Source organism: Cryptomeria japonica, chromosome 4, assembly GCF_030272615.1.
Source record: "Cryptomeria japonica chromosome 4, Sugi_1.0, whole genome shotgun sequence".
Lineage (NCBI taxonomy): Eukaryota > Viridiplantae > Streptophyta > Pinopsida > Cupressales > Cupressaceae > Cryptomeria > Cryptomeria japonica.
The window spans coordinates 652380694-652397253 of NC_081408.1; the positions used below are offsets into that span (position 1 = coordinate 652380694).

Genomic DNA, 16560 nt, shown 5'->3' on the forward strand with positions numbered 1-16560 from the left:
TGCCCAAAAAAGGGGGGGACGCGTCCTGGTGGAACATTGGAAATAACATAAACTGCATAATTCCAAACAAGCCCCTGAATTATCTTTTATACTTTTTTCTGGCACTCTTTCCGGAAAGCACAATTTAAAATTAATCTTTTTAATTAAAAGTCCATTTTAGTTCCAAATAACCTTTTTACTAAAATAATGATAAATTTGATATGCAAGGTCCCTATTTTATGTGTGTGCAAGATTTAAAACTTTTCATCCTCTTTCCAACAAACTATAACACTAAGGTCTTTTTTAATTAATTTAAATAATATTAAGCAGCCTTAGTAAATAATTAAATTTAAGCCATTATGATTAATACACTTGATTTGCAGAAACTGTTGAAAAGCATCGAAATCTAGCTGCACTGATAATGGGTAATGAGAATCAGGGCCAACCAAGTGACTTACTATAAATAAACGTTCTCCAAAAATCTTGGTGAACACAACAGAAGTCAGTATTCACATTGGGAAGTGGCATAAGTGTCCTCAAAACTAACTGAGTTCACAGGCAACATCAAATAACCCCTCTGACATGGCTGACTCTCATCGAGAATGTCAGAGCCAATTGTAGTGTTAGATCATAGGCTCAAATTTATCTCTCATTGAATTAGAGTAGATTAATTCACTATCAGATTGGATCATCGATGCCAATGATCATGTATTTATTGAGGATGAGTACATGTGGGTAGATCAAGTTGAGCTTGAAGTAAAGGTAGTGCAAATACTTTCCTTGGATGTTGCTGACAAATTTGCAGGTATTATTGCTGCTACAGCATTTAGTACCTATTAAGACGTAAGACCAAGAGCCATTGTATACCTACTAATGCTAAGACAAGTGATACAGGCCCCTTTTTATGATAGCTCATGACTTTGTGTTGTGCTTTTTGTTTTTAATGCCACTGATATCTGAATCCATTAGATTTCCTTTTTTTACAGCAAAAATACTAATATTTTTTTATATATTCAAAAATATTGTTTCCTCAAACTCAAATCTGCTCTTGTACTCATTTATTTGTATGTGTAATCAAAGCAGGTTGTAGTTGATTAGTTTGTTTGTCTTTGAAGTAGTTGATTTAGAGAAGAATGAATAAGAAAACATGTGCTTTCTTAGAAAATTCTACATATCATTTTTTTGGGTCAAATTTCCAAGTTTGTGTCAGGTTTTTGTGCCGAGTCCAAGTCCAATTCTGGTAATACTAGTCTCGATTCACTGATAGAATCAACTAAATCATCCTCGCTTGTCTAGTTTTCTTCGGTTTTATCAAGGTCTTGACCCAATAATTGGTTTTCTCCATTTGAACCTGTGGTTTTTGAGCTTAAAACTTTTGATTTCATGGAATTTTATGGAGCATGGAGTTCAAATTTAAGGCAGAAAAAGATTTAAAACTGTAGGGAAAAAATCAGCAAGAATACATTTCTTTATGAAAAATTTATTTGTGTAATTGGAATTTTATTATTTTTTCCATTCCATGTAGGCAACAGAAACGGATGTCTACATTTCATTTCTTCCCCTAGCACATGTATTTGATCGGGCAATCGAGGAATACTGCATTTATAAAAGTGCCTCAATTGGCTTCTGGCGTGGCGTATGTTTTAGCACTTTTTTCTTTTTCTTGTTCCTATATACCTTTAATTATACTCTATAAGCATATTAAATCTGTTTCATTTTTGGTCATGAATGTTTTCTTTGTTTCCATAGGATGTGAAGCTTTTGGTGGAGGATATTGTAGAGTTGAAGCCAACTATTTTCTGTGGTGTCCCTCGCGTTTTTGATCGAATATACACAGGTTCCCTCTTATAGATGATTATGCCCCTACATATTATTTCAAGAAACTCAAACAATTTTTCTTTGATGTGTTTGCTTAGATACATACATGTGCTGTGATAATATAGTGAGCCTGCTGTACAGGTATAAATGAAAAGATATCAACTGGTGGACTTGTAAAAAAGATGCTATTTGATTTTGCATACAACTTGTATGTCACCTTATCAGAGTCTCTTATTGTACTTGTATAGAAATATGAGAAATTGGACTATGTTGGAAAAATTAGAAAATTGAACTTCACTCCAATTATTTTTTCATTGAAATAACGTGGATTTCTAATATTCTAATTGAGATTTCTTAAATCTCAAATACAGCAAACTAAGGAACCTACAAAAGGGTTTGAAACATGACGAAGCTGCACCACTTTTTGATAAACTTGTGTTTAGCAAGGTTGGTTTTTTGGAGAACACCATGATGACATTTATGGTTGACACTTGATTTTTTTGTTTCTTTCACACATTTTTTGTTTGATGGATATCTCTTTCTTTGTCCCAAACTTCCAGGTGAAGCAAAGTCTAGGAGGTCGTGTACGTATGATCCTATCTGGAGCAGCTCCACTTGCAAAACATGTGGAAGAATTTCTTAGGGTTACAAGTTGTAGTGTTGTAATTCAAGGATATGGTATGTTTAAATAGTCTATTTTTCAGAGCAAGCTTAATTGAGGAATTTCAAGTCAGAATCTATAAATGGTCCTTTGATAATGGCAATGTGAAACCATGCTCTGGCTAAAATTAACTCAAAAAGGTTTAATTATCTTAGCTATCATTTATGAAAAATACCTGTTCAAGAAAAATCATGAAGCCCTGTTATTGGTGGCAATAAAAGTCCAAAACCAAAAATTCCAGAAAGCTATGTTCTGGTTCAAATCCAAAGTCCACTACGGATCTCCCAAAGCTTGGTGATATTATGATTTGGAAAAACACAATTTTATATGGAGTACAACAAATTGAATTAGTTAGTTTTCCATATTAGTTATTCCAATTGATTGTAGTTGGTATATACTTGTGCTTAAACCAGGCAGGTCAGGTTCCATTCAAATGGGTCTTATATGAAAAACACTTGTTCAACTACAGAAATAAAAATCATAAAACCCTGTTATTGGTGTCAATATATAGTCCGAAACCAAAAATCGTAGAAGGCTAGGTTCAGAGTCAAATTCGAATTCCACTATACATCTGCCGAAGCTTGGTGATATTATCATTTGTAAAAATGCAAATGTACACCGAGTACAACCAATTGAAATAGTTGGTTTTCAATATTAGTTATTGCAATTGATTGTACTTGGTAGAAACTTGTAGTCTTTGATCAGGCAGATCAAGTGCCATTCAAATGGGTCATGATTGTTCTCTATATAGATGTTAGTGTCAAGTTTTTTAGATCTCACAATCAGCATCCATTTTATTGTGTAGTCTATAATTCTATTTTGATAACAAACATAACTATCACTCCAACCTTATATTACACTATCTCAGATGTATCCATTCATGAACACTTCATGCATATGATTGCGAAGACAAGAATCATCCCATACATGATCTATTTATGAAGAACTCTTCAAATTTGGATTCTCGCAGTTACATTCAGTGTTAGAGAAGCAGTGACTATAATGTGACAACCTTAAATTTTTGTTAACTCTCGTAATAGAGTTGGGATAAAATCTGGATCACCTCTATTATAAAGGTCATAATTCAAAAGGTTATATGGGAAGTAAATTGTCATGTCAAAGGTTCAGAACTTTACTTTTATTTAGAACATTAAGGGCTGTAAAAATGAGATGTGCACTTGTTTTCCTGATTGACAAATTTTAAACTATAGTCATCTAAAAACCAAGACCCCCTTTGTGAATATGTTGGATTATACAATTTGTAGCAAGAGAGATGCAATAAAAAAAGTTGTTTAGAGTCTGACTACTGATAGACAGGATGTTGGTTACATATTTATAACCATTTCCGAAGACAGTCTATCTAAAAGATTGTGGAAGAAAACAGAAACTGAACTGATTGTTGCTACTGTTACAACCGAATTAGGCTTTCACTTCACAATGAAACCAATTAAATACATTTTTGGACAACCAGGGCATCCAGGTTAGGGTTCAAGAAAAGTATCCAAGTCTGAAGACATTTGCCACTTGATGTTAAGCTCTGATAGGACATCACTAATTTGGGACCAACTCATATTCGCTCTTTTGCCAAAACACATTATATATCAAATCATTAATCACATTCAAAAAAATTCAATCTAAGTTGCCTTATATTGTATCCTCCAGAGATAACTTATGTATGTACTGCTCAGAGGGAATCATTAATGGGCATTTTTCTAGGAATAAATATTTACTGGCAAGATTGCTTATAAGCATTGACAGTCAATGACAATAGCATAAGACAATATACAAGAGCCCAATAGCATGGTGGTTTTCTATGCTGTACAATTTTTCAGTAAAGATATATTAAAGTGTGGCAGCAACTCCTTTGTGGACATGAAAATAATTTCTTCCTTTCTTCTGATCACCACTAATATCTGTTTCATGCTAGTTGTTGACTTTGTTTGAAATTATCGAAGGATCTTACTTATTAAGAAGGCCAAACAATTATGTCTGCTGGTTTGCGCAAAATATATCACAAGCTGGAAGCTGACACACCTAAAGGAATCATTCTACAAATGGAAGCGGAGCTTTTGAGTGATCTGTAACTTTTCAGCATTCAGGCAGTACTTCTTGGCAGATTTGGTTGTGGATCAATCAAACTCTGTTATTATCATAGTTCCATGGAGTTTCTTGACAGGGAATGAGAGTATAGGTTTCAGGGATGGGGGGTTGAGGACCTAAGTTTGTGGATGGCGGCATGGCGGTGGTGGTGAGGTGGCACGAATACATATAGTGCTTAAAAAATTAGTTATAAAAAGATGTATAACAAATAAGTATAAGAATAACAAATGAAAATTTGGCAAACTAATAAAACTACCTGGCAGCTTTTGAGCGATCTGTAACTTTTCAGCATTCAGGCAATACTTCTTGGCAGATTTGGTTGTGGATCAATCAAACTCTTTTATTATCATAGTTCCATGAGTTTCTTGATAGGGGGATGAGGGTACAGGTTTTCACGGATGGGGGGATGAGGACCTAAGTTTGGGGATGGTGGCATGGTGGTGGTGGTGAGGCGACACAAATACATATAGTGCTTTAAAAAATTAGTTATAAAAAGATGTATAAGGGATAAGTAGAAGAATAACAAATGAAAATTTGGCAAACTAATAAAACTACAAAACAATAAAGTTTTTAACACATTGCAATGATTGGATTAATGATTAAACATTTGAATTTTTAAGTAAAAATTAAGATGAAAATATCAAATTGAAAATTTCTATTAAATTCAAAATTTCATAATGATGATTATGATAGCAAATTTTCAAAATAACAAAATGGCCCAAAGTGAGGCCTCTAATCATCCCTAAACTCCTCATCATTAGAACTATTGGACTCCACATGCTCAAGCTCCTTCAAACCAATACCAACCAGCCTTGCTTGTGTAGCATAATCATTACCTGTGTTGGCTCCTCTAGCTCTACATATCTTCATGATGATGGACTCTTCTTGTGCGTATGTTGCTGTCAATGAGATGCAAGATACTATGTGCCAAACAAGCAAAGATCAAGAAAAAAACCCGATTATACTCGATTAATCGGGAGTCGCCGAAATCCCCGATTATTTCCCTGTAAAAATCGGCAAAGTCATTGACCGGTTTTCAATGATTTTTTGCACGTTTTTAACGTGATTAAAACGGGTTTTTATCGGCAAAAAATCGTACGCCCGCAGGAAATTTGCAGAGAGTCGTCTGAAATTCGCCAACGAAGGGCTGCAGGCTGATGAAATGCTTCCGTCGGGAGGGTAGGGTTTGTAGAGGCGTCGGGAAAAATGGCCACCCCATATCAATGTTTTTAATATTAATGTTAAGACTTTTTAATGCAGCCCGATATAAATGTCATTTACTAATGTTAAAAAGATTTTTTAAAATTGTGGGATTTGAATATTTAGGAAGCTGCCCATCATAAATGGTAATTAATATAGAAAAATTATGTATAATTTAATGAATATAAAAAATATATAGTCTATTTTGATAAATATTTAATATATTAACATTTATTTTAAAATTTATGGGTTTTAACATTTAATATATTAAAAATCAAATATTTAAGAATATTTAATTTAATTTTTTTTAATTTTGTATATAAAATTTGACAAATTTAAATTAACATAAACACATTTAATACTGTTTATTGACTAATTTTTTTTCTCTTGCCAAATTTCATCTGAAATTTATAGGTGAATTTCAATTTAAATTTACTATTATTGTAATATAATATACTTATTAATCATATGTTTTTCAAATACAAATTTGATGTTTTTATTAAAATTGAAATACAAAATTAATATAGTTTGATTTTATACTTTTAAAACTAGAGTTAAGTGTTTTTATTTTGTTTTCAACCTTAAAAATATAAATGTTTTCTAAAATAGAATTTTGAATATTTTTATTTTGTTTTTATAGGTAAAAATAAAATAATTATATAGATGTTTTAATGTTTTGTTAAATAAAATTTAATATTTGTTTTATTTTTTATTTTTTGAAACAAATGTTTTTAATGGTAAGAATAAAAATTTATTATTTAAAAAATATATATGAAATGTATTGAATCTCAACTTAAATATTGAATACTAGTTTTTATTATAATAACACAAAAACCAATATTTTTTTTAAAACAATCTATAAAAGGTATTAAATAAATTAAAAAATATATAAATTCTTAATTAATATCAATAAATTTGTTTATATGTTGACTTTGTATAAAGTCACAAACTATATTATAATTGACATTTTGCCAACTGTTACCATCTAGTTATTATTTATGTTGTGGTATGTTCTGTGCAATGTAATCTGCAATTTTTTAGGATTTTTTCCCGATTTTAAAAAAAAATCTTATACTTTTGATTTGCCGATTAATTCCCCAAACGATTAATGCTTCCTTGCTATGTACAACCCTAGGTTGCTTTGCCCTCCTAGAGTTAAGCATGTTCCTCTTAATGGAGTGGATGAAGATATAAGTAGACCAATTCCTTTTAGCAGTAGAATAACTAGAAACCTAGGATAGCAAACAAATGGCTAGAGAGATAATCAAAGAAGTAATCCTATGCATAATCCACCACAAAAGTGGTTCCTCCTATGCCATAGTCACCCTATCTATTTTGGCCTCCTCAAAATAATCCCTAGGAGTGGCAAATTTTGTCCACTCAGTATGAATGATGCCAACATCTAGAGAATCATACACCTTTTGGATAGCATTCATGAATTGTACCATCTCCTTAGCATCTTGTATGGGTGTAATTCTGCTAGGCCATTGAATGTACCACTTTGGGTTCAATGCATGGGCATCCATGTGCAAGGGAATGTTGAGCTTCTTCCATCTCTAATGAATGATTGATGAATCTGTTCATTGTATAACTCCAATGTGGGTTCTTTATGTGACACAACCACCTTAATTTGGTCAAGCATATAATCAATTCACTTATACACCTCTCAAAGGCTAGATGCATTAGCATCCCCATATCTAATCATTTTGAAAATTGAAGCAATGATGGAGACTATATTTTTTGCAACACCCCATAAAACATCACTCTTCATCACATCCTCCACGCTCTTCCCCTATTTTGTCTTGGACTCAAGCCATTGATCATGTTCTATTGTAATAACCATTAGTTGCTATGTCTCTTGCAACTCAAGCATCCTCTCCAAGAGAATGAAATACAATGGATATCCACTCTCTATAGTTTTCAAGAATTCCATCTTAGATAAGGTCATGAAGAGTGCATGTCAAGTGTGGTGGTTGTAGATAAACATTTGCACTTCTCTAGCATTAACAATTGTTTGATCCAACCAATTTTTCCATTGTCCTTGAGTACATTATTCATGGCATTCATACAACAAGGAGTCCACTAAATATGTCTATAAGTTGCCTCAATTAACTTCCTTGCAACTTTACACACATTGGTTGCATTTGTCACTTCTTGAACCACATTTTGTGGCCCAATCTCTTTTATAGCATCTTTGAGTATCTGAAACTAAAAATCAACAACCCTAAGAAAATAAGGGCCCTTTGTTCATGTAACCATGATAATATGATATTGATGAGTATATGATGCTTAATGTTTGTCCACCTATTCATGACTATGTTGCATCCACTTGTGACCTAGGATTCTTTCATTTTTTCCGTTAAAATATTAATCTTATTCAAGATTGTGGTCCTCAATTTCATCTCCTCTAGTGGCACATATGATGGTCCTATCATTGCCATCTTTGCCAACACCTCCTTATAATAAGCAAAGCGAGCCACATGGAATGGAATGCCATTGGAAAAGAAGTATTTTTCAATGGCATCATTTGTCTCATCCTTCCATTGCACATTGAATAATTTTGCTACTTGGTTTAGAGCATCACTTGTCAACCTACGTTTCCCCTAACCTTTGCTGCCCTTGAAGTAGAAGAAACTACAATTGACCTTTGCAAAGTAGTAGAAATAGAACCTTGTCTCTAATGACCCCTCAACCTTAGTGTGATAATTCTCAAAGCTCTAATACCATGTAAGAATTTGCCAAGATCTAGAGTCCAATTGATAGCACAAACAAGAGAGAACAAAATATGTGATAAGAATAAATTGTATTCCTATCAATATGCAAAATACCCAACTAACTGAGTTGATTGATTGGATTGAATTGAAAATTACATACAATGTAAATGAGTCTGCTTATAAAGGCAAGGCTATGAGAGCACACAAGCATGGTGTGGCTCAATGAGATACAAGGGTAGGTGAGGGTAGGTAGGAGAAATGATAAAATATTACACAAGAGGTGGATCACCCACCGAAGGTGGAATGTAACAACAAGATAAGACCACAAAAGTTGGAATTTCTCCTACAAGCAACTTCCCTATGTACACACTTCCCTAAGTGTCTCATATGCAAACTACTATGAAATGCATTATCCTAAGTCAACTTAAATAAAGTGTAATTATGAGACATAATTTACACCAACACTCCCCCTTAAGTGAAAATTATGAGAATGAAGACTCAAGCTAACAATGCAAGATGGGTCCTGGCTATGAGGTCATGTTAGGTACCCATGTACAAATGCAATGGAATCTCTCACAAACGAAGAAAGAGAGAAAAACCCAATGGAAAAAAACTCCCCCCCAAAAGAGAGATGAAAGCACACAATGCTCTCAATGATGAATGAGAAGAACAAAACCTCATATGAGGAAAAAGTCTCCCCCATAAGAGAGAAGAAGAGAGAACATGAACTGCAAAGATGGTCCAATGATGTTGTCCAAAATTCCTCCCCATTAGGAAGAAATAAAGCCAATGTTGCACCAAGAATGTCGAAGTTTGACAAAACCAAGTACCAATGTCAATGAAGAATGATCGATGAATCACTCATTGCAACAAAATAAAGATTCGGCATGGAGACACCTGCTTAGAGCATCAACTGGATACTCATAAATGGCAGATTGGTGCAATCGAAGTCTCGCTGGAGCCATGCACAATCTTGTACAATCTAAGTCTCACAATCTAAGTCTCAATTGGAGCCATGCACCAAATCTCACAAGATATTTCCTAATCTACGAAGTACAAGACGATTACATCAAATATGTCATCAATGACAAAGTACAAAGAGGTGTGGCATTTTATATTAGTGCATTACAACATAGCTCATGCAAGATAATATAACATGATGATGCAAATCTGGAAACATGAAGATGATACCACCAAAAATATGCCTTGTAGAATACTGTAGACGAAGATGCCTCCAATTGGAATATTGCTAAGAGATATAAAGGAGCAAACTGACCCCCCACCTTGGCTGTCGGTTGGAGAATGCTACAAACAAGTATAGTAGACAAAAAAAAAAATCCCCAAATTTGCTTATTACAGAAAATTTTGTTTTTAAAAGATTTAAATTTTGTAATAAAACATTTTATTGAATGCCCATGACTAAAAAAAACTTTATTAAAATAATAAAGAAAAACTATATTTTTTTTATTTTTAAATATTTAATTGAATGGCCATTGGATTGAGGAGGTTCGGGAAAGCGGGGGGGTTTTTTTAGCTCGGAGTGATGGAGTCTGATTTGGACGAATGAATAGGCGATCTTGCGATTTTGGGGTGTTCTGAGCATGATGGTGATGATGGATTTTGCTGGAAATGCTCCAAAATTGCAAATCGCCCCTTGGCTTCAAACGACTCTAGATTTGGTTTTGGGTGTTGGATTTGGACGAAACAAAAGGCGATTCTAACTTTCTTGAACCTTCTCAATCCAATGGTGACCTTAGATCTAACCCAACAAACTCCAATAATAACCTGCAATAGAAAGCTTCAAAATATAAAACCCCAAATTGCATCAAATTTCTCTCAATTGGCAAACCAATAGCACTCTAATGGCTTTGATACCATGTAAGAATTCTCAAAGCTTGCATACCATGTGAGAATTTGCCAAGATCTAGAGTTCAATTGATAGCACAAACAAGAGAGAACGAAATATGTGACAAGAATAAACTGTATTCCTATCAATATGCAAAATACCCAACTAACTGAGTTGATTGATTGGATTGAATTGAAAATTGCATACAATGTAAATGAGCTTGGTTATAAAGGCAAGACTATGACAACACACAAGCATGACATGTGGCTCAATGATATACAAGGGTAGGTAGGAGAAATAATAAAATATTCCACAAGAGGTGGATCACCCACCCGCTGAAGGTGGAATGTAACAAGAAGATAAGACCACAAAAGGTGGAATCTCTCCTACAAACAACTTCCCTATGTGCACACTTCTCTAAGTGTCTCATATGCAAACTACTATGAAATGTATTATCCTAAGTCAACTTAAGTAAAGTGTAATTATGAGACATAATTTACACCAACACTTAGTGACAAAGAAACAAATGTAGGTGCATTTTCTTCACTACCTGGACGACCCCATAACTTATCTATAGTAACATTGCCTTGAAATTCAAGGTTACAAAAGTGACAACTCCACAAGCTATTGCCCCTAGATGCCCGAAGCTTTATTTGTAACTTTGTTGCAAATTGTCTTAGATCAGACTTAGGATCAAAGAGACCCTTAGCATATATTTCTAGTTCTTTGGAAGGGCACTTAGTATTTGCACTCTCAATGGAACTAGTGGTTTCATCTCTCTGGTTTTGTACTTTCATCAGGTGCATAATTAGATTCAATTTCACTTTCAACTTCTTCAACTTATTGGGGCTCAATCTTTTTCATGTTATAAGAACTCATAGTCATAATGACACTACAACAAATGATATAAATTAAAATTCAAACTATGTATAATACAGGGTATTAAGACACAAGATTTTCTTTTTGTTTTTCTTATTTCAAGTTGCATCAATTGCAAAAATAGAGGATACACAAATGGAAATCCTTGTTCTTAACCTTTGTCACAAAAATGTGGGGATTCTAAGGGGGATGTGGCCCCATGGTACACTGGTTATTATTGGTAAAGCAATTGATTATTTTGGAAAGAGTTGGATAATGGTTGATATTGTCACAAGAATTTAATTTTCAAGTGTTTGTAACCTGGAAACCCATGCTTTGCAGCAAATGACATATTACAACTAACATTAGGTGTAGCACACTTACTATGAATTTTGTGATGGCTAGCTCACTGAGCCAAAGATCCAGACCTTATATATTTGACCACAAGTCATAGAGCTGTAAATAAATGTTCTCTTGCTTATACCATCCCATGTTTACATAAACCTTTTCTCACATCCCTCATCCTTTATTACAATGTAACCACAATTCCTCTTTTTTACACAACAAACGTTCCCAATATAGTAATTTGTACATTATATCTGGTAAAGTGCATCTTATTCTCCCTCAAAAGGTGTTAGAATTTATGAGGGCATGTCCCCAATTAGATTCTGCAAGAAAGACAGGGGAGCTCTAAGTTAGTCAAGAAAACTCTTATTGGAGTGTCAATGTAAGGGTGGTGTTGGTGAAAGTCTATCTTAGATGAAAGATGATGTCAGGAGTTTATAAGAGATGATGGAAGGTGTTAGCAAAAAAATTGTTTATACATTTAGAAAAATTAATGCTTAGTCATTCCTGACTGTCCCATAACACACCCAAAGTGGTTGTGGCATTAATAAAATTGTTCTTCATGTTCCATCCCCTTAAACTTCCACAATACTGCCACCATCAACAGACCATACATCCAGTACCTCCATTTGTCACTACAACACACTGCATAGACAATCTGCTCTGTGGGAAAACATACTGCAGCTATCTCTTTTTGCAGGTGAGAATTCAGATTAGCGTGATGTTGACGTGGATAAAATCGTATCGCTACAACTCTCTTCGGCCAACGCAGATTAGAAAGTTCCTGCTGAGTATCCTATCCTCTTTTGTGTAAGGAATCCCTAATGCTGTTTTAGTTGATCAAAGGGGACAACCTCAAGGTTCCAAATGTCAGTTCATGACTGCAGGATAGCTCAACGGTTTAATGTGCATTGCTGGGAGCACAAGGGGACTTATGTTCGCAACAAGTTGGTCTACATCTAAAATGATGTTGCGTTTCTCAAGCTGGGGAATAAAAGCAAAGGAGAAGGGTTTAGGAGACCTAAAATCAACAAGACTGGTATGCGAGTAGAAAGATTCAACATAACCAATCCCTGCTCGGCCAGAATAACTCACAACCTCACAAGAACGGTGCAATCTTCAAGGGGACTTATAAGATTTTTCAGACTGCAGGTACATGCCTAAGCACCCAGTTCTGGCACAGCTCAGACAGACACCTGCAATTGAACTAAACACAATTTTAAAGGCTCAGTCTAACCATACACAGGGATACATAATCAGCATATCCCCAATGGTATGAACCCGAATCCATCAAATACCTGCACACCAGTAAGAATCTATCTAAACCTGCTGAAGAAACCAATGCAAGCAGAATAAAACCAAGATGATAAACACCAAATCAATGTCCATATATTGATTTAAGCTGCTATTACAGCAATTTCTACAACAGTTCTACTCTATTCCTAACTACTACTAAAATCTATTTTTCTACCAAAAAGCTCTAAAAATCTAACCCTTTACAAGAGAAAGGCCTCAGCCTTTTATAGATTTTACAATTCTGAATCAAGGCTCAAGATTGACTGCATCCAACAATCCTGATCTGTCTTCTAGAACTTGATAGCTTTAACCCATGCCCATTTAATCCTTAGTTATCCCCCAAACCACTTTCTCAACTACCTACCACTATTTGGCTTTAATTCGGTCAACCAGGGAGTTGGAAATAGTTGACCGGTGTCCCCTCATTTTAAAATATCTTCAACGAGCCCCACAGGTAGTCATGTACAATATAGCATTTTAGTTTTTAAACTGATTTTCTGGAATTTCTTCCAGCTGTGCATTTCTGAGAATGCACGCACTCGTTGCATTCTGAATGTTCTTTGTCTTTGATCTTGAGGGGGGATCTCAACTTTGCGATTCAAGTGATGACACGCTTCTCCGTGCTTCGTCCTGCGCACTGTGGTGCGTTCTTGCATTTCCGCTTCCGATAGTAATCACGATCAGGTCTCCTTGACGTCGTTGATCTGCAAACAATCAATTTCCATTCTGGATTAATCATTTTGAAAAAATTAAATAAATTAATTTAACAAATATTAAATTTAACTTTATATTCCTTGTTGAAGAAAATTCGGCTTTGTGAGTGAAAGTGTGAGACTTTGTTAAAAAAAAACTCCCCCTTTGATTGTTCAAACTTGGCCTTTGTAATGGAAATAAGGGACTTTGAGTTTAAAACTCCTTACAAATTTCGCCGCTATATCCTTTCACCTATTTTCTCAACTAAGGGAGAAATTTGGCCTTGAGAGGCAATTTGTAAGCTTTCATTTTTAAAACTCTTTCCCCCCCCCCCTATTTCACATTTCATCGACTCCCTAGAAGGCCTAGGTTTATTTCGGCAAATATGGAGGCGATTTTGCTTCTTAATAATAAAGTTTAAACTTTATTATTTTGTCCCTTTAGAGCGCGATATTCTATTTCTCCTTGCCTCTGTCATTGGTCCTTTTTGAAACGCCTTTACTTTAGCTTAAAAATTCGGCCTTTAGGGTCATTATGTGCGATTTTTTAACCTTTTCAGCTTATGAAGCCTTAATGTGAGATTTTGATCTATTTAAGTTTTTTCGCTAAGTTACTGGTTCGAGTTCGGATTCGTGGGTTCGGCAAAAAAATTTTGTTCTTGGGTACGGGTACGGGTTCGGGTTCGTCCGTACATATATACATATATTAATTATAAATTTATATATATACACATATATTATATATATCTTCAATATATACAATCCATACAAAAATAAAATATACAATGTGACTTTCCATACATAAATCATAAATCCATAATTGCCAATGCCAAAAAATATCCATATATCGCAAATGTTATCAGTAAACTAATAACTAAAGTCTAATATCATATTCATAATTTGCAAAAAAGATAATATTCAAGTTTCAAGTTTCAAAATGTGAATATGTCACAACACAATAAAAATTCAAATTACAAGCCATCTATGGGATTTAAATTCCATATTCATCTTCATCTGAACCATCCAACCCAAGGCCAAGGTCATCAAGTGGTTCAAATCCAGCATCAATTGAACCACTATCGAATGGAATGTCACACCCACTAGCCAAGTCTCTCTCAAGTTCCATAGTTGCCTCGTCTATAGAGACTTGGGCAAGTTGTGCAACTGTAGCATCTAAATCAGCACACTCAGGGGCTAGATCCCAATTCCTTGTTGAACCCACATTATATTCAAGGTCCTTATGTGACAACAAACGAAGGTTGGAGTGTACGTAGACCAAATCCTAAAGGGGAGAATTAGGGTTTAATTATTAATTAACTATTTTTGAAAGTACTTTTTTATTGGTTTTTATTGTTTTTTGACCCATGGGCCCCATTTTTGGGAACCCACGGGCCTGGGTTCACCCAGGTCCTCCTGGGTTCGACCTAGGTTCCACCCGGGTCCTTCCCAGGTCGCTGGGTTCCCTATGGTTCCGAAATCAAACCTACGCTATAGAAAGCAAACCAAACTAAAGAGGAAAACAGGGAAACTAAACTAAAAAAACAGAAAACAAACTACTCTAAAACAGAAAACAAAAAACCTAAACTAACTATATACAAGAAGAGACCGACTGTACAAAATGTGGACTATATGCATGCGTTCTGGACCCAGGATGATTTGTCAATATGTGCAGCAGTAACAGGGCAGTGGGGGTAGTTCTAAATTTGGCTGAAGTGTCTTTGAATTCTGAAAAGAAAATTTTCAGTTGGCCACTCTTGGGTTTAACCAGGACATTAGGTAATATTAACAGTTGAGGAAGTTCATTAGGTCCGTGGTTAATCCATTTACAAGTTGTTTTCCCAAAATATTGAAAATCGAATTGAAATTTTTCAAAATTAACAGCAGAAAGGAACGAAACAACCTGGTGCATTTTGAGTCATGCGGGGTGTCGTGCGATGGGAGGAAAAGCTTCAACAGCTGTATCAGGAGGTCGCCACTGGTGGTGCAGCATCCCGCTCGCGTTTGGCGTGTGCAAATCAGCATTGAATTCCACATCAGGTTGCATAGGCTGAAAATCGATTTGGAATTTGAACTCAGGAAAGTGGAATGCATCATCCTCAGGTGCAAGAACATCAAAATCATTTGCTGCCACAGTCTGATTGACTGGTTCATCTTGCTCAGCACTTGGCAACTCCATCTTTTCATCATTGGAGAGTGTGACGCTGCAGTGATCCTCCATTCTTCTGTATTCATTAGCAGCAAGGTAGGCACTCCACACTTTGCTGGTGATGCACTCCTTTGGCTCTTCCGACAGTCCACATTGGGCTTTGACTTGACTAACTACCTACATGCACAATGAGCAGGTGAACTCTGAGTGTGGGGTGCGATGAATTATGCACCACCAAGGTGATAGCACGCTCTCCAAGCACAACTCTTCATTGAGACCAAACTGGTTCTCAATCCGGTCCTTGAATTGGGTAAAATCATCAATGCTGGATGGAGGACTGGTGATCTCTGGCTGCATGAGCTCCTCTGACTTAGGGATATCCTAGAAAAATATTTTCCCTTGCAGCGCTAGCTCAACTCTTGACAAAATGTGAGGTAGGCACTCCACGCTTTGCTAGTGATGCACTCCTCTGGCTCTTCCGACAATCCACATTGGGCTTTGACTTGACTAACTACCTACATGCACAATGAACAGGTGAACTCTGAGTGTGGGGTGCGATGAATTTTGCACAAGGTGATAGCACGCTCTCCAAGCACAACTCTTCATTGAGACCAAACTGGTTCTCAATCCGGTCCTTGAATTGCGTAAAATCATTAGTGCTGAATGGAGGATTGGTGATCTCTGGCTGCATGAGCTCCTTTGACTTAGGGATATCCCAGAAAATAATTTTCCCTTGCAGCGCTAGCTCGACTCTTGACAAAAATGTCAAGCAGTTCAACTCTTCATGCTCCGCTGTGTCATGAATTCTACAATGACCTACTGATGTGAACTCGGATAACTGCCTGGGATATAGCCACAGACTCAACCTTTGCTGGAATTGGAAAATGTTAAGACTGTAGACAGTC

At 35.5% G+C, this 16560-nt stretch overlaps 1 protein-coding gene across 2 annotated transcripts in view; it reads left to right on the forward strand.

Annotated features, from left to right (window-relative positions):
• The window catches only part of LOC131047666 (probable CoA ligase CCL6), a 162599-nt gene that overhangs the window by 69853 nt on the left and 76186 nt on the right, over positions 1–16560 (forward strand). Inside the window, exons 10-14 of one of the 2 annotated variants that reach the window (XM_057981462.2) lie at positions 1505–1615; positions 1729–1816; positions 1939–2005; positions 2169–2244; positions 2358–2475. In XM_057981462.2, coding sequence (XP_057837445.2) covers positions 1505–1615; positions 1729–1816; positions 1939–2005; positions 2169–2244; positions 2358–2475 — 460 coding nt within the window. The remainder of the gene's footprint in view (positions 1–1504; positions 1616–1728; positions 1817–1938; positions 2006–2168; positions 2245–2357; positions 2476–16560) is intronic. The other variant, XM_057981463.2, reaches the window with a different exon arrangement.